This window comes from Onychomys torridus, chromosome 20 (genome assembly GCF_903995425.1).
Source record: "Onychomys torridus chromosome 20, mOncTor1.1, whole genome shotgun sequence".
Taxonomy (NCBI): Eukaryota; Metazoa; Chordata; class Mammalia; order Rodentia; family Cricetidae; genus Onychomys; species Onychomys torridus.
Window position 1 is genome coordinate 1,175,167 of NC_050462.1, and position 22,773 is coordinate 1,197,939.

A 22,773-nucleotide genomic window follows, 5' to 3' on the forward strand; every position below is an offset into this window, starting at 1 on the left:
TTAAAGGAGACATTACCAACTCAGGAGAGGGAGAGGGCAGGCTCGCCGGCAGAAACAGCAGTGTGACCAGCCTCTGGCAGGTCCCAGGGAACAAGCAGGAAGAGAGCTATGAATGACTACTGAGGCAGCAAATGCCCATGAGACGCTCCCAGGCAGCCAAGCAGGTGAGTGAACATTGCCAAGATGACAGAGGCATGAAATGAAGGCCAGAGAAGAACAAGGAATCCTGGACTTGTCGGACCACTCAGAACTCACTTCCTCCCACAACGACCTCTCCCTCCCTCATGATGCATCTGTGTCTCTCCATCAGTGCATACATGCCATACACTCAGCACTGACTGGTCTCAGTGATCCTGTGAAACCAGTACAGGGACCAGGAGCTTGGGACCAAAAATGGCTTCCTTGGGTTTTAGAATATCTGCATATACAAAATGACACACCTTGAGGGACCCCAGTCTAAACACGAAATTTACTTGTATTTCATATACATCTTAAACAAATAGGCTGGAAGTAATTGACACAAACTCAAGAGACACCAGACAGGGACACCCTCAGGTGAGCAACTGCCTTCATCATATTGGTCTGTGGGCATCTTCTTGTTAATTGATAGAGAAAGGCACACCCACTGTGGGTAGTGCCAGCCCCAGGAAATATACCCCCAGGCTGTGTAAGGAAAGTAGTTGAATGACAGCCTGAAAGCAAGCCAGTCAGCAGCGTTCCTCATGGCCTCTGCTTCAGCTCCGCCTCCAGGTTCCTGTCTTGAGTTCCTGGCCTGTCTTCCCTCCAGAGTAGACTGTAACAAGTAAGCTGAAATAAACCCCTTCCTCCTCAGCTTTTGCCTTTTTTTTTCTTTTTTTTTTTTTTGCATGGCATTTATCACCCCAAGTTGAAACAATAATCCTGCCCAATATTTTTAGTAACTGTGGGCATGAAACAAAGTTTCATGGTATGGGGTTTTCCATGTGTGGTCTATCACCTTAGTGCTCAAAACATTTATTACTTCTCTGACTTCAGATGTTTGGATCAGGGATACTCAACCTGCATGAGAATCATTACTCCCACCGAGGAGCAGCTCTGCCAGCACCCTTCAGTCATCCCACTGGGTTCCCTGCTGTGGATATCGCTCTGTGTAAATAAAGTTCTGATTGGCCAGTGGCCAGGCAGGAAGTATAGGCGGTACAAGAGAGAAGAGAATTCTGGGAAGCAGAAGGCTGGGGAGAGACACCGCCAGCCGCTGCCATGAAAAGCAAGATGTAAAGACACTGGTAAGCCACAAGCCATGTGGCAAAGTATAGACTAACAGAAATAGGTTAATTTAAGATAGAAGAAGCAGATAACAAGAAGCCTGCCACGGCCATACAGTTTCTAAACAATGTAAGTTTCTGTGTGCTTTCTTGGTTGGGTCTGAGCGACTGTGGGACTGGCGGGTAAGAGAGATTTGTCCTGACTGGGCCAGGCAGGAAAATTCTAACTACAAATGGCGTCCAACGTGTTGGCAAGAGTTTCCACCTAAAACCTGAGAAAAAAGATTCTAAAATGGAGCTAAAAACAGCTTCCTAGTTGTCTCTCTCAAGTTAGTGGCAGCCTGCCGGTTTGAGCTACGATGGCGGGTTCCTGGCATGTGCGTCTGACCTGCAGTGTGGCGGGAATGAGGAGTCTACAAGCGACACGTTGCTCTGCTCCATGGTGGATTTAGCCTTTGATAGTTTAAAAAAAAAAAAAAAAAAAAAAAGATTTCTGGGCTATGCGCTGCTTTGATAGAACTGCTTCTGATAGTTGATGGTACACATGGCTCCAGACCCAGAGCTGGTGGTAAACTGTACCACCGCCATGTTGGGAAGCTGAGGTGGGCGGAGCCAGCAGCCACAGCAACATTTCAGTCTTACAAAGATGGATATTACACAGAGAATCTGGTTTGTCTTGTCTTTGGGATTTTTAACTGCAGAAAAAGATTTGACCGTAAAAGCTGTTGAGTTAAACAAATATGTAAATTTTAAAGGTAACTTGACTTCAAAATTTGGATATAAGGATATGTTGCTTTGGAAAGGAGTCTCTGCTTTTGTTTCCACAGAAAGCCAGAGGCTATGGATTTGTTCCACATTAAGATACATGAGGCTTCATCAGCCAAGACCACCTGAAAGGTCTCCGATGATACCATGGCCCAGATGATCCAACATCCAGAATGGTTTCAAGACAACTGGCTCAGAGGTTCACCCTAATGGACTACTCCATAATCCTAAAATTTTCTTTGTATCCCCATAAGATACAGCGCCCCCCTCCAGCAGGAAGTAGTAAGAGAAACTACGCCCACATTCCCAAAATTATCAAGCTGGCTTTGGAGATGGAATTGGCTCACTCCTTCTCTAAACCCAGACATATTGCTAAAAGAAAAGGTTAAGAGATTCTTGTGTCCCAAATCAGAAGAGCCCTCTGGTGTGGGACAGAGAAAAAAACACTATTTTTCTTTAAAGCAGGTTGATTATAAATGAGATCTCTTTCTAAAGAAGAAAGGGGGATATGATATAGATATAATAGGATGAAAGGGTAGATTAGGGAACTTACTTCTAAAGAGCAACAACTTGTTTAAAATGTTTTACATTGGTTTAGATTTTAGTCTATTGATACAAACTTAGTTAATTTTGTTATACTGTGTGTATATTTCTACTCTTGTTTAAAGTATTATGTTTGTACAGCTCATTTAAAATTGTAATGGATAATTAAAAATAGATTAATAATTAGTCATCTATGATAATCATACTTGTAGCCATGTTAGTTAAGTCTTCTACATATACATAGAGATATTTCAGATAGATAGGTAATCTTCAAATACTTCAAAGACCTTCAGAATATGGCATTTAAAATATTTTTAAAATTTAGACTTTCTGGACAGTGAGACATGTCTGCTCCTGGCAGCACCGATTTACTTCAGAGAGGAGGATGGGCATTGAAGACACTTCATATGGAGTTTATCTTCACCTTGGCAAAAATAGCCATTTGGGCAAGAAACTGTTCTTGCCTGGACTGCTTGATCAACTGGACATGCAGGACCCATAGAAAGGTGACCACTGAACTTTGCTTGACAAAATGGTCCTTCAGGTTCCTGCTTCACAGAGGAAACTGCCAGACATTCTACAGGACACTGAGAGAAGTGACCGAGAGACTCTAGCCCTGTGGGCTGAAGACAAATGCCCCAACTTTACAAAGGAACATTAGGTGACTGTCCAGACTGCCAGCTGTCTCTGTCTACCCTGCAAGACTCCCGAAAGTTGCTTGCATCCTTCTCCTGGTTCTCAGGTAATAGTATATCCTTCTGAGGTCTTTGATGTGGTTGAAGACTAGATAGTTATAATTTCCTCAGTTATGATAAAAGATAAGTTAGATATAAAACCTTAGACTCACAAATATAAGATAGATAGGATATCTTCTTTAATATTGTAACTGTAATTCTTGCTTGATAATTGTTTTGTTATATGTAATTGTACTATGTAAAAGTTAAAACCTTCCTTGAAAAAAAAAGAAAAAGGGAAGTGCTGTGGATATCGCTCTGTGTAAATAAAGTTCTGATTGGCCAGTGGCCAGGCAGGAAGTATAGGCGGTACAAGAGAGAAGAGAATTCTGGGAAGCAGAAGGCTGGGGAGAGACACCACCAGCCGCTGCCATGAAAAGCAAGATGTAAAGACACTGGTAAGCCACAAGCCATGTGGCAAAGTATAGACTAACAGAAATGGGTTAATTTAAGATAGAAGAAGCAGATAACAAGAAGCCTGCCACGGCCATACAGTTTCTAAACAATGTAAGTTTCTGTGTACTTTCTTGGTTGGGTCTGAGCGACTGTGGGACTGGCGGGTAAGAGAGATTTGTCCTGACTGGGCCAGGCAGGAAAATTCTAACTACAGTTCCCTCTGCCACTAACCATCTCCCTGAGCTTATAAATAAGTCAATAGCATGGGGGCATGGCTCAGCAGTTAGGAGCACTGGCTGCTCTTCCAGAGGTCCTGAGTTCAATTCCCAGCACCCACAGGGTAGCTCACAATCATCTACAGTAGGATCTGATGCCTTCTCCTGGCATGCAGGTAGACATGCAGAACACTCATACATAATATATGTAAATAAAATTTTTAAAGTAAGCCAATATCACAATATGTTGATTATAAGTCAATCAGGTGGATGAATTTTGCTTCTTTTGAAGTTCTTAAACAGTGGATCATCTAGGATATATTCTTGTGTGTGGTTTCAATAACCCCAAATACTGTGAGAATAATTCAGATTGATGTTGAAGAGTCCTCATTCTTGCTGCTATGAATTCTCTGTCTTTCTGGGGTATTGTGGTGGTTTTAACCATTCTACATCAGGTAATCATTTAGCCAATTCTAGCTGAGGATCCTTATGAGCAGAGTGGCTGGGAACATTTATTGTTATTATTTTGTTGTTATATTTATTGATTTTTTATGTGTATGGGTATTTTGCCTACATGTGTGTATGTTCACCAGGTTTGTGCCTGGTACCCTCATAGGTAAGAGGAGGGTATCAGTGCCCCTGGAACTGGAGTTATGGGTGGTTATGAGCCACCATGTCTATGACAAGAACTGAACCTAGGTCCCCTACAAGACCAAAGGCATTTAACTAGTGAGCTGTCCCTCTAGCCCGACTGGGAACATGCTTGCATGCCACATGTCTTCTGATGCGTATCTGTATGCATTGTTGTTACCCCAATGAGGCTTTGGATCCAAATGTTTGTGACTGAAAAAAATGCCTGGTTTTACTGGCTCCCCCTCCATTCACTCCCTCCCCCGGCACTGTGCCCAGCGAAGTTTCTCCTTGATGGAGTCCAACTCAAGGCTTTTCCCGAACACCTTTATCAGCGAGGAAACTGCTGTGCTAACGCTGGTAAGACAATACAAGGCACCGTCTTTGCCTCTGCGGAGTTGTGTCCTACTTGGAAAGAAATAGAGCTTACCAAATGATCCACGAGCCAAACTATGTGTGGCTCAGACTTTTAGTATCTAGAGGACCAGAGAGAAGGATTGGTGATATAAATATGGATGAGTCTGAAAGGATTTACAGAAAATAGGCATGGAACCCAGCAGGCCAAATGACCAGGGGTTCGCTTTAATCAGATACCATTGCTATTGTTCTGGCACAGAAAATCCAGGCCCTCCCCCTTTCTACCAGTGTCTTACTTCTTCCCAGAAACCAACTTGGATTACTTTTCTTGTTTTCTGTTTATTTCTATTTCAAGGGAGAGAGTGGGGGCTGGTTGCTAGGGTAACACCTGCTCATCCACATTAAACTTGAATTTTATCAGTTCATTCTGACAGTTCACGTCTGACTTCTGATGGTCTGGCTTTCACAGCTGCACTAATTACTCACAAGGCTCCTAGCCATTCCCTTCTGCTGCCCCCAAGGTTAATAACACAACTTGTATAGCTTGAGAAAGGGCACAACATAAAAACAACATTCTGGCCTAGGAGAAACACCAATGAGTCAGGTGACCATGGGATTTTTAACCATCCACTGGCCATCTTTGAGCCAAATACACTAGGCCTTTTATTAGCAGGAGAGTGGGGATCAATTTACAGGATGGTCTAGGTTGGGGCAGATGGTTCTGGAAAATAAAAAATTTCTTCCTGTGGAGATAGAGGAGAACGTTCTGATTCACATGGACTCTGAGGAAGGAAGATTGGTTTGCTGGTTTTAAGGAACAGGAACAGGGCTTAGGAGGGGACTGATCAGAGTTCTCATGGGGTTGGCTTAGATTCTATCTGTCCAGGGCACTTCTGCTCACACCAGACAGCAACAGTGTTTTATTGATGTCCTCAAACTGACAGGAGGACCTGCCACTCCCGGGGACTCACTTCTATTAAAGACAGGGAGGTTCTCAGGGAAATTCCTAGCCTGTGTTTTATTTCAGAAACACAAGAACTCTTCTTGAAAGAGTCGGCTGCCATTGAATTATTACAGGATTAATTCTTCAAAAGTATATTCCCAAGAACTAAACTGCAAATACCTCAGGGGTGAATGCTTCACAAAACAGTCCTGTGATGTCTGGAAGCCTCCTGCAGTGAGGGTGAGAAATTCAGCTGGACTAATAGCTCCCATTGTCAATGGGGTGGTCAGAGCTGAATCACAGACAGGCACTTCCCAGTTTGGACAATGGAAGGCTTTCTGGTTCACACATGTCTTACAATACACCAACACTCTTCTGGCTGTTGGCTGGAATGCCTGAGGAGAACCATGCCCAGGCTGGCCACCCACTGCAGAGGTAGACTTCAGGAAACTCAGAAGAAAAGGGGTGAAAGTGTAACCAGGTGTGGTGGTGTGTACCTATAACCCTGACTCTCCGGACACTGGGAAAGGAGGCTAGTCAGGGTTAGAGACCTAGTCTCAAAAAGTCAGATAACCAGAAAAAGGCAAGGTACGGGCACCATCTTGGGCAGAGGAGGTGTTGAAGGCTCACTAAGTACTCTGCCCTTATGCCAAGGTTCTAAATGCTCTGGGGGCCAATGCCAAATGAGATCCAAGGACAAGGCTAGGATAAAGAAGAGGGGTCTCAAGGGTACCAGCCTGGACTAATCATAGGACTCCATCCTCCTAGTAGTGGTGTGGTGGGGCATCTCCATGGCAACTCAGCAGGGCTCTGAGGTGGAATGGGCTCCATTGGTACCACCACAAACTCATCAGACTGGCTATCTCTTCCACTGCTGTGTCACAGCCTCACACACACACACACACACACACACACACACACACACACACCAGAGAGAGAGAGAGAGAGAGATGGGGGGCACATGTGCACACCAGTCACTATTAGAGGATGAGTGTCAGTCAGTCGGTATCCCTGGACTCTCACAATCACCCCAGAGAGAAGCAAGGGATCTAGATTGACATAGTCAATTTCTTTAAACAAGCCTGCTACCCTGACTCCAGCAGTGACAGCCTTGGTTCCTCTCCCACAAACCTCAGCAGGAGGCTTTGCTATGGGGGCTTGGCTCACCCTCAACCACCTGGCCAAGGAAGAAAAGCCAGCACAGTACTCCTCACCCCCTCCCCCTGCACTGTTACAACTGAGCCCTTCTCAGAGCACCTCGTCACTCTCCACTGGGGCCTCCCTGTAAGTGCTGGAACACGAAGATGTGCCAGCTGCTGCAATGGGCAGCAAGTGTCACGGGGTAAGATGAAGAGGAGCCTGGATGAGAGCCAGGGTCACAGATCTGCAGCAGTAGAATCCACCCTCAAGAGCACATTTAGGTGGTGGTGGTGGTGGTGGTGGTGATAGTGGAGGTGGTGGTGGTGGTGGTGATAGTGGAGGTGGTGGTGGTGTTGGGAGTGTATGTGAGAGAGAGAGATGGAAGGAGGTGAGAGGACAATGATGAAGTCAGTGAATTCACTGGTGTAGACATGAGACTCCTATGGCCCCTGAAAAATTAAGTCCAGTCTCTCTCTCTCTCTCTCTCTCTCTCTCTCTCTCTCTCTCTCTCTCTCTCTCCTTAAGAATTTTTATTATAAAATACATGTATGTGTGTTTATCTATGTGTGGATGTGAGCTTGTGAGTGTGAGCACTTGCCAGCAAGAGAAGACGGTATCAGATCCCCTGGAGTTGAAGATGGTTACCAGCTACTGGATGTAGGTGCTGGGAACCAGCTTGGGTCCTTGGGAAATGCTCTTAACCACTGATGCATCCCTCCATGCCCAAGGCCCGCTCTCTTAACCAGGGTCTCTGTTTCAGTCCCTAGTGCTACTCAGAGCATGGCCACCAATGTCAGAGTCCAGTGAAGGTGATGCCCTCAACAACAAGTTATCGCATGAGGGTATGTCAGAATTGGTGGACAGTGAAGAGAAGCACGAATCCCCAATCAAAAGAGCCCAGACAGAAGTCACAGGTCATCAGTCTTCCTTCAGCTGCCACATAAAGGCCACTCTTGGGATTCCATGAGCCTTCCTTCCTAACGGCTGTTAGTGGTCTAAACTAACAACTAAGCGGCCCCAGTTCATCTCAAAAGGCTCTATATTAAACACAATATAGTTTTATTTATTCTTTAAAAAATTAGTTTCAAGTACAAGTGGCATTATTTAAAGCATTAGAAAATATTGAATTCCAGGAAACTCAGGAGGGCGAGGCAAGCCAAGCAGGGAGAAACATTAGTTTTTGTTTGTTTTATTTCTGATCTCCGGCCTCTAGAAAAATGACTTGGGGGTAATCAAATGAAAATAATACACTTGAAGGTCAAAGAGCTAATTTAACAGGAAGCTCATTTAAAATGTGGTTGCGCCGACACACAGCTGAGGCGCTCACCCCCACAGTTAAAAGTGAGGAGAGCCCTTGGGCACTTAGGAACAGAGGAGAGCTGTGCACTTGGGTCCAATCTGCAAGGATTTCACTGGGAACTTGTCAGGCTGGCAGCGGAGTGTGTTCCATCAATACCCAGGAATTTGCCATGTATTCAAAAGAGCAAACATAAGCATAACAAACTGTTTTGCCAAGTTCAATAAATGGTTTCACGAGGCTCTGAGCTCCCTGAGGAGGACAACATCCAAATGGCTTATGAAGTCATCCCAAGGCTAACGGCGTCACCCACTGTCACAGAGAATATGTTCTCTGACTCACTGACAACACAGGTTTCCAGAGCAGTGCTTATCACCCTCTTGGTTTCAGGAATCACTCCACAGTTCTCAGCCTGACCACTTCAGTCAGAAGCCTTGGGGCTGAGGTGCTGACATTAGTGTCACAAGTGCCACAGGAGTGTCCACGTGCACCTAATATGCCAATCAGGGACCAGGGTAATACGGTCTCAGCCAGCTGCGCTAGTACCCAACACCCATCCCAGTAAGTTTCTACTCCAACCAGAAAGGGCATCTCACTTATCATCAGATATTATCAGGTATCATAGACATAATAATCAGGATAAAGAGAGAGCTCCCTGGGTAAAGTGACTGCCACTGGAGTTTGAATCCCCAGAACCATGTAAAAGCCAAATGGGCATCGAAAGAGAGAGAGGATCTCCCAGAGTAAGATGGCTAAAGAGACCAGCCATATCGGGGGTACATGTTTAAGTGATAGACCCCACCTCAATACATAAATAAGGTGGAAAACACTCAAGGGAGACCAACATCAATCTTGGGCCTACACACACACACACACACACACACACACACACACACACACACACACAATAAACTAAAAAGTTATACTCTTTAGCGTTCATTAAGCAGATACCAGCACATGTCTAGCCTCTATTCATTTGCTCATGTAACCCTACAGCTGTACAAGACAATGCCCCACTGCAGAGAGAAGGGGCCCGAGCTTCCTAGGGCTAAGTCAGACACTGATCACTTCCACACTTGTCCAACTAGGAGAATACTGAGACCATAAGAGTGAAACCCATTTTTGGTGAGCAAAGAATAACTACGCAAACACAAGATTAACTCAACCATCTCAGCCTTTGTGAGAGCCCAGACCAGGACCCATCCTAAATCAGGACCGGCTTGCACATCTTGTCTCTCAAGACCCCCTGGATAAGCAGCACACTAGAGCCCCCCATAATGCTTCCGCCATTAGTACTCCCAAACAAATGACGCAAGACACTCAGTCTCATTTCAGCTTCTGAGCTGCTATGGAGGGAGGGGTTTTCTTCTCACGAGTGGATCTCACACTTAAGGACAAATCACACTTCCAGCAGCCTGCTTGTATGGCAGAGCAGGCCAAAGGTTCTGACTCAGGGGATTGGGCGGGCCCATCTGACGCTGATTTTGCTGGTTCTGGACCACCCTTTGAGATCACCACTCAGATGTATCATCAGGCAGTTTACCAAGGTCTCATCACACTCCAAGGAGCTACCTTCACTTGTCAGGGGATGGGCAGCAACATGCTCTGACCCCTAGCCCTCTGTTGGATTCTGTGAAACATTTTACACAATCCCCCTGACCCTGGCCACAGGTGAGGGTCTGTGGTACACAATGTAGGCGATGGCCTTCTCCACAGACCTGTCTTTTCATTTCTCCTCTGCTGATTTGGATTTCTGGAACAGAGATTTTTTTCCCCTACAGGGAACAAAAGAGATATTCCATTCTGGAAGGGTCTATCAAAATCCCACATGGCACAAACAGCTATTAAGAAGCATATTTGGGGCTGGAAGATAGCCCCCTTGGCAGAATGTTTACCAAACTCTGGTCCTCAGGACTCAATAAAAGATCGGACTGTAGCATTGCTGGTCTATACTCCCTAAAATCCCAGCATGCTAAGTGCGGTGGTGGAGAAGAGAATCCCTAGAGCTTATGGCTAATCTAACCAAATCAGTGAACTCAGGTTCAGTGAAAGACTGTCTCAAACCAAGTAATTGAGAAAGAAACTAGATAGATAGATGATAGATAGATAGATAGATAGATAGATAGATAGATAGATAAGCAGGCAGACAGATAGATACACACACACACACACACACACACACACACACACACACAATAACTAGCATCCACCTGCACATACCCATGGACACACATGCACTTGCACACACACAGGTGGGTGGGGTGGAGAAACAGTTTTGCCATCAACTTGGTAAAATCACCTGGGATGAGAACCTCAATGAGGATTTTCGAGATCTGGCTGACTATGGGTTTGTCTTGGAGATTGACTTCATTACATCAATAGGCGGGCAGAATCGCCCACTGTGGCAGCGCCCTTCCTCTGGGTCCAGGACTGTGTACGTGATGCAAGAGAGCTGAGCACAAGCAAGTGTTGGTGCATTCATTCCTTCATCTTGACTGTGGATGAGACTCTACCTTAATTTACCAGCAACAGTGGAGAGAGGGCAGGTAATAAATAATATAAAAGCCTATGTTAATTTGCCTTCTAGAGAGGTGGGAAGAACTTTTCACGGACAGTAACTTCATCCAAAATGTTCTGTGGTGGGAATCCAGCGTTCATTTGAGAATACATCTCCTATATCTTCTCAAGGCGCAGGGCTCACAGAGCTATGCAGGGTATTTTAATTTGATAATATTTTAAACATTCTTACTCAAGAGAACAATCGTAAGTAATGGATACCAAAGTAAGTCTTTCTGTATGTTGCCGGAAGCCAGGATCCCCCTCATCTAAGATCAAAGGAATGAAGGGGTCACCCACCCCCCAGCACACCACAACACAAAGAGCCAATGAAGAGATGCCATCAGCTATGGGCAGGAAGAGAGATTTCCAGAACCCCAAACAGAGGGCACACAAGGGAAGACCCAGGCTGCATCTCCCTATTTTGCTTTCAAATGCCATACTACTACCAGATGGGATGCTGGAATTCCTGAGCCTTGTGCTGTGCAGTAAAGATGTTAGTCTCAGAGGACTTGTGGATAGGGTTTCCTAGGCTTTCAAAGGGGACGTGGGGTAGGGGGGAGAGACAACCTGCCTTTGATGTCTGAACTCAGTCCTGAAATCAGAACCACAGACAAAATCTGTTTTTATCTCTTCCATTCTAGAGACCAAGTGAAAGCTCCTGAACTTCCTTTTTCTGCTGCTTCTCCATAGTGTCAATTGGCTCCCTGCTGAGAGAATGAATTCCTATGAGTGGGAACCAGGGGTCCACCCTGAGATGCTGACTGAGATTTCTCTTTTTGCTCTTGATTAGGTTACCCCAGCATCACACACTAGAAAGGACATGCCTCTTCTCTTATTGACTTAGCAGTAGAAACCCCGCGGTGGTTTGTGTCCACACAGAGTTGACAAATTTGAGGGTAAAGCATCCTCACCAGAGAGTCAACAGGACAGTTCACCCCCAAGTCTGCTTCTGGAAAGACATGTTTGGAAGGAATTAAGTTTGAGAGCTGGTGACTAGTAGAGTCTATTCAGTAAAGTCTACCACTCGTGGGCCTGATGTGATGGCTACCAGGCTTCTTCTCAAGACATGGGCAGAAACAGTGTGTAACATACCCCCATAGCTGCAATTTGTACTATCAGATATAGATGCCAGAAGCCTGTGTCTCACAGGGACAATGCTGTCCCTCAATGCAGGTCCCTGCAGACCGCCCTAGGCCCTTCATTAGAACAGTGTCACTGGCAGAATTCAAAATTCCAACCCTACTCACTAAGTGACATGACATTAGAAAATGAATTTTGTCTCTAAGCCAAATTTCCCATGCAAGAGGTGTGTGTGTTTATGATTTTATTTATCAGATACAAGGGCTGAATGAGATAGCACAGGGCACATGCCCACTGCACTCTGTCACTGTATTTTGTATGTATTATAAAACATACAATGTAATCTATAGTTTATTAACCTGAGTTAAACACATTTTCTTGGGGAGACAGCTCGGCCGGTGAAGGGCGTGACTCACAAGCATGAGGACTTTCATTTGAGTCCCTAGGACCCACATTACAAAGCCGGATAGACAGGGTGCTGCGTGTGTAAATCCCAGGGTGGTGAGAGGGGAGGCAGAGACAGGCAGCTGCCTGGGGCTCACCAACCAGCTAGTCTAACCTACCTGGTGAAGTTCCAGGCCAGTGAAACCCTCTTGAGAACAAAGGGTGGAAGACACCTGAGGAATGACGCACAGGTTGTCCTCTGATTCCACATGTACACACACAGACACACACAGACACACACACACACACACACACACACACACACACACACACACACACAGACACACAGACACACACACACATTTGGAAGTTAAAAAAAAAGAGTACTACATTTTCTTCAGAACCTTCCAGTAGCTGCCCATTCCTGGTTAAGGAGGGAGCTGCACTACCTCCTTAACCCACGTGACCCTGATTTGGGGGCACCCCTTTACCCCTGCTTACCCCACCTGTCACTTCCTTCTCTAGGCTCTGCATGTGCTGTTGCATTGCCTGGAAGCCCAGCTCTCCAAAGGGCTCAGACCCTTCTCCATGCAGGACTCATCACAAACACTGGGTGGTGAAAATCCACTCAGCTCAAGAGTCAGTGGACAGCCTACCTATTCACCCTGTACATGTCCCCTTCTCACATGTCAGTGCTGAGGAAGTGTGACCTCTGTTTCCTTTGCTCTTGTGTTTCAAGGGTCTGACAGGACCTCAGACAGTGGGTACTTAACCATGCCATTTCCTCTGGGCCATAAACCTCTGACCCAACCACTTGTGCCCAACATGACATTCCTTCCCTCAGGAGAACTCGGTCACCAAACACAAAGGGTTAGGCACAGTCTTGTTTCATCACCCTGAAGCCGTGAGTGTGGGTGTGTATCTTTGTGTGTGTGCCTGCTTGTATGCATGTCCATGTACGTACACACACACACCTGGGATGATCCTAGCAGTCCTATTGAAGAGGAAACTATAAAGCGCTTTTCTAAGGCCTACTCACTTATCTAATGTCCAGATGGCCACTCAGACAATCCATGAAGCAAATGAACATGTCTGTACTCAGCACAGACTCCTGGATGGCCTGTCATCCTTCAGTTTCCAGAAGAGTCCTTCTCAGTCTGGGAGTGGCGGGGATCAGCACACAATCTCCCAGACACACAAGGCCTCCCTCTGTCCCCTGTGCCTCTGCACCTCCTCTGCCAAAGTTCAGGCCTGGATGGGCAACAAGGTCAGGAAAGAAAAGGCCAGGCAACATGGCCACAGAGCCAGCAGGGCAAGGCACAAGATCAGAGAACAGGTGGAGGTACTTGGGAGGAAAACAGGATATAGTCAGGAGACCACCAGGCAGCTGTGTGACCAGCTGAATTGTGTTCCCTGATCAAATCTGAGGTTGAATCCTTATGTGGCCCCATCTAAATGTCCTCATGGAGATAATTAAGTTTAAATGAGGCCATTAGCACGGCCCCTAACCTAGTATGATCCAAGAGGACAGCACTTGTACATGGATATAGGGAAGATGGTTTGCAGACCCTGTGAGAAGATGGAGAATCTTAGAACAGCTCCTTCCCTTGAAGCCTCAGAAGGAACCTCACAGCCATCACCTTGATCTTGGATACCAGCCCTTGGAATGGAAAGGAAGCAGGTTGCTGTTTTTGAAGCTACCAGCCTGTGGTACTGCATTACCAAAGCCCTAGCAAATGAGTACACCCAGTAAGTCATTATTCCCCTCCCAGGACCTCAGTGTCCACAACTACAAAATGGGCACACCTGACCTTCCCACTTCACAGATTGGCATTGGGGATCCAAAGAGACTTCTGTACGCTGTTAAAGGGCTCTTCAGAGAACACTAGGAGATCCAACTCCACCCGCAGAGCTGGACCCTATGATGCTAGGCAGGAAGACAAAGTCATGGGGCCAACGAAAGCAGAGTCATAGTCAGAGGTGTGAGGGCTGGAATAGCCTCAGCCAGCCTGTTCCTAGCCCCTGGGGAACTGGAGAGCGGGCCTCATCCCCAGTGGATGTGGGAGACACACAGCCTGTGTGGGAGAACAGACCTGAAAGCTGAAAATTTTAAGAAACAAAAACACTACATGAAAGTCCCTGGGAAATTTATTTGCATAGCATTTGCTGGTCTAAACATGCGAAGACAATGGGATTTCTTTAACCCATTTAACTTATCTACAGACAGGAATCCCTATAGTGTCAATGAAAGGAATGTGACTTACCTTCAGAAATAAAAAGCAACCCATGTGTATGGACATAAACAATATATAGCAGCATTGTCCAAAGGAAACTTCTGGGGTGATGAGAATGTTCTAGATCTACACTGCTCAGCATAGTAGCCACTAACTGCATGTAGTGGAATGTGATAACTGTATTTCCCTGTCATAATTACCTTTTTGAGTTCCTGTGTGTGACGTGCCATTTAAGCCTAACAACAGCCCTAGGAGAAAGATATGGTGGTCACCATCCTTCTTATGGTACTATGGGGCCTCATGCACACTTAGAAAGTGCTCTGCCACTGAGCTACATCCCCACCCCTGCCATGCCCACTTGATAGGTATGTTATTGATGCCCACTATCTTCCCCAAACTCTTCTGTGTAGGCCACATCTAGAGCTGAACCCTAAGTCTGTCTGACCTGCAAACTCAAGCTCTTCTCTGACTGCCAAAAACATGCTCTCAAGGTACAAATGAGGCCCAAGCTCCCTCCTGAGGCCTTGGTAGAGATCAGTCCTAGTCTCCAAAAGAACTTTAACTCACATCATTCACATCAGTAGCCATCTTTAAAGCTATAATGACAGGGTTTCTCTTCTTCCAGAATCCTCCAGGAGGGGACAGACCATGACCAAGGCAGCCTTGGCAGCAGAATATTTTTGTATAAGGGTCCAGCTTGGCCTTTCCCTTTGGGAGGACAATGGTTTCCTGTTCCCCACTGATCCTGTCTGGCACCCAGCTTCCCTAACCCTGACCTGAAGTCACTTTCTCCATGCTGGAAGTCAGTTACTGCGGGTGGTCTCCTAAATAAGAAACCTGAGAACCCCATGCTGGGTGCAGAGCTGATCACCTAGAAACAGCAATGTTCATATATCACAGGACTCAGCCTAGTCCATACTACACAGGGCATCCTTCACTTTGGTTTTCTGGTTTCCATAGTAACGGACCCATACAGAGCAAACCCCTCAAAAAGTCAGGAAATTCATTCTCACCCACATTAGTATATCTGCTCACTTCTAACATCCAGAAACACCTCCTTCACCAGGCAAGTTTAGCATTGTTTTTAAAAGTGGATTTTTGTTTTTTCTAACTTTTCCCTCCAAAAATCTTTAAGGATCAGCTAGGATGCCCCACATCTGCATGAACATTCCTAACACTAAAGCCTCTGTGGTCCCACTTATGATACTCACCTAACTACATACTACTTTAAAAAAAAAAACTCAACCCAAGGTCTCACACATCAGGCAAGTGCTCCACCACTGAGCTGCACCCCAGTCCCCACATTATACTTTGTCTATGTTGGTTTGTAGTTCCTTGCTTATGATGCAAGCCTTATCCATTGCTACATATGTAGTCCACTTAACCCTGTGCATAACTGAAGCTTGCCAAACTGCCTGGCCTGGCCTGGCCTGGCCTGGCCCGAGACTTTCCCATCCTGTAGTCCCAGACCAGGACCTGAGACTCATGTCTTCTCATCTTCTAAGACTGCTGACCAGACATTGTACTTCAAGGGTCACAGAAGAGGTATTTGGAAAATCAATACATAATTGAATAAGTGAAAATTTCCATTTAAAAAATCCCATCCCCAAACTGTTAGAGATGGTTCAGAGGGTGAGAAGCACACTGCTCTTCCGATGGTTCAGGGGGTAAGATATCACACTGTTCTTCTGATGGTTCAGGGGGTAAGATATCACACCGCTCTTCCGATGGTTCAGGGGGTAAGATAACACACCGCTCTTCCGATGGTTCAGGGGGTAAGATAACACACAGCTCTTCTGTAGGACCCAAGTCTGCCTCAGCCACCATGTCAGGCGGCTCACAATCACCTGTAACTCCAGTTCCAGGGAATCTAACCTCCTTGAGCATGGCTTTCACATCATCTACCCACACAAATAATAGTCATATAATTTAAAATTCAAATTAAATATTTTAAACTCAATCCTGGAGGAGATCAAACAAACAACCCCTGAGATTGAAAAAAGCAGAAACGGTGTTACCATTGTTGATTTCTCAATGAGAAGTAACAGGGAAAAGGAGAGGGAGACAGAGGAAGGAGAGCTAGAAATCGGGGCTGCCATCTTGTTTCCTTTACCCGAGACGTTTTTATGGGCCAGAAATGAAAAGGAAGTTCATTTTTCTGACTTAACCACATATTTGAAAATATTCTGGGAAGGTCTTTAATCCCAGGCTTCAGGAGGCAGAAGCAGGAGGATTTCTAAGAGCTACAGATAAGCTAAGGCTATATAGTGAGACCCTATCTCAAAAAAAAAAATCAATATACATAAATACATATTTGTATTTATACAAATATATTTAAATATATATCTTAAAATAAAATACATTCTATTTACATATATTTATAGATCTGGGGAAACACTGAACTCAATAAGTTTAAAAGCAGTAATTCTTCATAAGAAAACAATCAGAAATGAATACATAAATGGAAATCGAGAAACCCTGTTTGTAACAACTAGAAATCTGGAGTAACAGTAATAATGTTCGGCAAAAGAAATTAGACTCAATAAATTACTTATGCCCCTAAATGAAATATTATAAAGCCTTGTAAAATGTCTTTATGGGAAGCCTTTATTTGACACAGAGATGCATGATATAAAATGATAAAAGCCAGCAAAAGAGCAACCAAAGCGGTATACTCTATCCCTGAATAAAAACTGCACATATGGGTAGGGATTTAGCTCAGTGGTAGAGTGCTTGCCTAGCAAACACAAGGCCCTGGGTTTGAGCCTCAGCTCAAAAAAAAAAACCAAACAACAACAACAAAACAAACCACACATATAGAGAGAAATGGGGTGGTTTTAATTAAGTAAGAATTATTTGTCAAACTGTGAGTAAGAAGAGAAACTGTTCTTGACTGTGAGGGTTTCAATCTCTGCTGTAATGAACAGTCACGGCGCATGTAATGTCTTTACAGAATATGAAGAATTACTGGCTGTGGGGGGTTTAGACATTCTGTTTCCTCCTGTAAAGGCCCAAAGCTAAAGCGAAGCTCAGCATTTTACAAGCTTTCCCTGCCCTACACTTTATAAACACCAGCTACAAGCTGGACTCCCCTTAGGAAACCTCCAGGGCATTTTTCTCCCTGACTCTTCAGCCCTCTAAATTTATTTCCAACTCACAATGACCTGGAGGACCTCTTCACCCGAAGTAGCATCAGTGTGAGGAATGTCAATGACGCTGACAACGTACTGACTGTTGCTGGTCACCAAGCAAGCTGTCCTTTTTTTTTTTTTTTCCAGCATACCGGCTTTCAATAAGACAGGTTACTTAGCAACAGCCAAAGTGAAGGAACTGGGAAGAGGAGAGAAGGCGCAGCCACAGATGCTTCACGATTCAGATGAGCTGCCCTACATGTATCTAGTTGCATTCAAGGTAACCAAGTAAGAGATAATGCTTGGCTATTTTTATATCATGAAGCAAAATATTTGGCTCCTGCCCAGAAGGGCAATTACCTCAAAGTCTTGGCAAGGAAGGCCCCTGTGGTATGTGAAATGGTAACTAACACAGAAGTAGAGGAGGAGAGGAATTACTGACCTTCATAAATACTGATGATATGAGGATGGTTGAGGGATGACATGATCTCAATTTCTCGTCTGATGTGAACCATGTCTAGTTCATCCTTAATTTTGTCCTTACGGATGGATTTTATAGCAACCTATAAAGTCAGGAAATGAAATGTTACTCACAGAACTAAACAGACGCAAATCAGCCATTTTTGGGGATGGGGGAGTGGGGTGGAAAATAAATACAGATGTTGCTTGTTGGCCAAACTGACAACCACCACAACAGAGCTCCCCAGCAACCCCTGTCATGCCTTGCATGTGTAACAGCCTGGGCTTTAGGTCTTCATTAGGAGTAGCTTTTTAACCAGGCAAGATTCATTTATTCTAGGAGTCTTGATCCTTTGAGGGTAAAGGAGGGGTCAAAGGCGAGGTGGCTTTGCAGGCCAATCACGGGAAGGGAAATCTAAGCTTTTGATTCACTGTGAGGCTGGAGGGATGACTTAAAAACAAGCAAAACCCCTGGGTGGCCACTCCCAAAGCCAGCGTGCCTCCAGCCCCTTGTTCTGAACGCACAGCCCAGGCTGCGCTCACACATCTTCTTAGGCCTCAGATCCTTCCTGCATCCCTCCCCCTTCCCAGGCAGGTTCAATTACAAAGGACCAGGACCAAGCAAAGGATGCAAGAGCTTCTCTCTGTGCCCAGCCCCTGTCAATTCCAGAAGCTGCCTGCCAGTGTCTGTGCCGAGGCCAGCACAGGCCACTCAAACATGTGAAAGGACATCAAACAGTAACAGGAGTCTAATGAGGAAAAGACTTTTGCCAATGGATCTGTCTGTGCACAAACAAGTTGGCAATGGACAGAAACAGGGAACCTTCCACCAACCCACTGCCACCCTGTAAGCCTGCTCAGTTCCCCAAATGAGCTCTCCCCTGACCTCCATCCTTTCCTAGGTGAAAGGCACTTAGCCCATCCCTCTAGGTTATAAGGCATGGTGTTATCTGCAAAACAAATCCTTGTGAGAAGCAGTTCACAACTAACCACGCGTTGACTACCACAGGTGAATCACAGAGTGGCCCCCAGCCCACTACAGCAGGAATGGACCCACACCTGCAACTCCTGCCCCACCCAGCTCCCACCAACTATAAATAGAAACGTACGTTAATACAAGCACTTCTACCGAGACCATCAAGGATTAGGAGCCACTGTTATTGGCCTTGCTATGTGCACGCCTCCTGGAAGCTGGTTGAGCTGGCACAGCTGCCCCTTGTATTTCTCCTTACATTATCCCTCTCCAGGATGTGCACTTTTACAGCCTTTTGCCTTCCCAGCTGGGGAGCTTAGCCTCTGCTGTGTCTCCGGTCCTTGACCCCCATGCTGGGCTCATGACAGACCTGAACAGACATTCAGCACAGACAGGCATCAGGTAGAAAGAAAAAACAAAGAGAGAAAGGAGAAAAGGAGAGAACAGCATGGAGGGGCATTAGACCCTAGACTAGAAAGTGGTAATGGGGGCAAAAGAAAGGAATCAGGACCTGTGAGATGCAGCAGCAGTTAAAAGTGCTTTGCAGCAAGGCCTGGAGACAGGCATTCGATTTCTGCAACCCACATTTTGAAAGGAAGGGAGAGAGGGAGGAAGGGAGGGGAGTGAGCCAAATACAGTGGCTCCTGTCTGTCACTACTCCTATTGGTGACAGGGGGTGAATGCAGGCAGGGAGCATCACCGCGGACAGGTTACAGCCAGCTCGCCTGAAGCACACAGTGCAGCCGGACAAACAAGACACTGCCTCAGAAAACAAGGGGGGGGGGGGGGGGGAAGCATCGCCTGAAAGGTAACGTTGTCTCTGACCATCACATGTGCACTGTGATACACATGAGTACACACACACACACACACATGCACACATACATGTATGCACACCCACATACTAACTAAATGAACAAAACTCTTTACTTAAAGGGGGGAGGCACACGCACTAAATGATGCTGCCCATACTCGCACATAGAGATGATCTCTGGTCTCCTTGACATCCTGTCTCCCTGGTAATCAAGAAAGGCACAAGTATAACACACAGGACGCACAGCTGGGGATCCACTGGAGGCACCCCCGCCATCCTGGGTGGACCATGGGGGCTGGTTAAAGAAGACTTCAGGAAGATGAACGAGCTTCCAGCTTCAAGGCCTCTGGTAACCACAGTGCCAGGCTCAGCGCTGCTCAGGCCCCTCATGAGAGGCCCATTCAGTGTGCAGCAGGAAAAGCCACCTCTGCTTACGTCAGAAGGAAAACCATGACTGGAAAGCTTTATTTTGGCTGAGTGAGGCCTATATCCTGGGCGCTGATTCCTGGATGAAACAGACAGTGAACACACACAGGCCCTGGAGGATGTGGGTGGCTGCTGGACCAACTTCTACATTCCTTCAAAAACTAAAGATGGGCCAAGGACAGAAAACCCCCCCCTCTGGCTGTGCAGCAAGCTGAGCTTGGCCTCCAGGAAGCCCCATTGTCAAATCACAACAGCAATACATGCCTTCATCATCCAGGGTCAGAGAAGTAAGGACATTCTAATACATAAGAAAATGAGCCCTCTGTCTACTCCCTGCAAGAGTCCAGTGGCAGGCCAAGGGTCTCATGGTGCCACTGCCAAGCCAATGCTTGTAGCTGGGAAAGAAAGGAAAGTGTCCACATTATGATCAATCCCCACTCAGTGCACAGAAACCCAAAGGCTCCACAACCGCTAATAACCAGGGTGACTGTCCCTCCAACCAAAGCTCCTTTGCGACTGCAGCACATCTTCCACTGAAAATGCCAGGGGCCCATTTCTGCTCCCATTTCGAATGGGGTGGTGGGAATCGCAGGGAAACAAAAGCCAGAAACCACTGAGTGTAGTGCAACTGCCAGGCAGACGCTGGGTTCCACTGTGGAGACAACCCTTCCGGAGCCAGCCAGCCAGTTCATGGCAAACCAAGAAAACTGTCAGAGCCACCCTAAGAGTCAGCATTCAGCGAGCATCTAACACACAAGACAGACACTGTGAGGAGCTCTGTGCGCTGTGGGTCTTGGCATCCTTCTCATGGCGGCTTCTGCTTCATGCCTCCTCCTCCAACTGGCACAGCCACATTGCCCTAGTCTGCACCCGCCCCACTCCATCTTCTTCAGGACATCAGCTAACAACTGAGTCTTCTTTCTTTTTTGGTTTGTTGCACACTAGGCCTGTTTGTGTAGGACCCAGACAGCCAAAAAGTTCCTTTATAAAGGCATAGAGAATGGAGACCCAGAACCACAGCCCCTAACTGGGTTTCTGCCTCAAGAAGGTAAAGGATGAACTGAGCTAGTGTACAGGCATTATAAGGTAAATGCTAGAAACATGGCTCGGTGCCCTGGCTAAAACCATTCTCTAGCTGTGTGACCTTAAGCATGTTATGTATCCTCCCCATACCCCAGTGTCCCCATCCATTTGTGAGGAGCTAACAGAATCTGTTTCACAGGCCCTGTAAACACTGCATGTGAGGTGCTTAAGACATGCTTGGACCAGGTAACTGCTCAGTAAATGTCAGTCACTTTTACTCAGAGTCAGTGTCCCATAAGTAGACCCTTCCTTTCTTCCTCAAAGCAACCTTGATTTCCCCTTGGTTCCTCAAGACACAGCAAGTGGAGGTCTTACATGTGGAGACCATGTTTGTTTTCCCCTAAGTGAAGACAAGACTAGATAGCACCATCCTGGTCTTGGAATAGAATGTCACTTAAAATGGTAAGCTCAAGATAGCTAAAGCCATTGTTAGTACAGTTGGTACCTACATCCTTAGATTCATACCAGACAGGAAGGCAAATAGCCTGAACCCATAAAGCAACCCCAGGATCACCCCGATTTCCTTCTTGCAAATGCCCACCAGCTAAACAAGGAAATGCAATGTCATTGTGACCTCAGGCTTCACAATCTCTTTTTGAGAACCTGCCCCTGACTAGGCCAAACATGCAGGAAGACATGTCCATCATGTCCTCAAGGCAAGGGGTGGTGGAGATGCACCGACAATGAGAAAAAATTACAACAAAAATCATGTCATTCCTCTGGTGGCCAAACCATCGACACAGTTTTTTTCCAGTTTTCCAACTCTCACATTTACAAAGGATCATGGAGAGAAGTAGAGGACTTAGGGTGGATGATCAGATTTCTTAAATCACACATCTTCTCCCACCCCAAATCCACTTCTTTCCAGCACAAGGCAGAGGGCGAGCTTGGGGCAAGAGGCTCAGGTGTGTGTGTGTGTGTGACACACTGCAGCCACGTCCATAAATGTTCCCCAGTCTAGACAGCACTGTGCAACGTATAAAACAGTCTGCTTTTAAATAAGGCCTTAGTTTAATGTAGAAACCTTATGCAGTGGCAGCACGCTTGGCCGTGGGTGGGGCTCTCAATTCTGCCCTGTGCCGACTGCTTGCTGTCAGAGGCACACTGCAGCCCAGCCAATTCCCATCTCTCGTTAAATGTAACAGGCCCAGTCTTCTCTTTGGGGTTGGCAGATTTTCTTTCATTGATTAGTCTCCACAAACCACCTGCTGCGCAGCCTGCGGGGCATGTCATCCATGCCCAGAGCCCAGTGACAAGCAGGAGAAAGAAGGCAGAGAGCGGTCTGCACAGGCTTTCCCCTGGCGGGGGGCTTTGGGCAATCCCAGACCTCGAAGTTCTGCTTGCTCACCTCTCAATGGAGTTAAAG

At 46.1% G+C, this 22,773-nt stretch overlaps 1 protein-coding gene across 1 annotated transcript in view; it reads right to left on the minus strand.

Moving 5' to 3' along the window:
• Window positions 1-22,773, minus strand: part of Nuak1 (NUAK family kinase 1) — a 67,315-nt gene that overhangs the window by 23,235 nt on the left and 21,307 nt on the right. Inside the window, exon 2 of the mRNA XM_036170090.1 lies at window positions 18,095-18,215. Coding sequence (XP_036025983.1) covers window positions 18,095-18,215 — 121 coding nt within the window. The remainder of the gene's footprint in view (window positions 1-18,094; window positions 18,216-22,773) is intronic.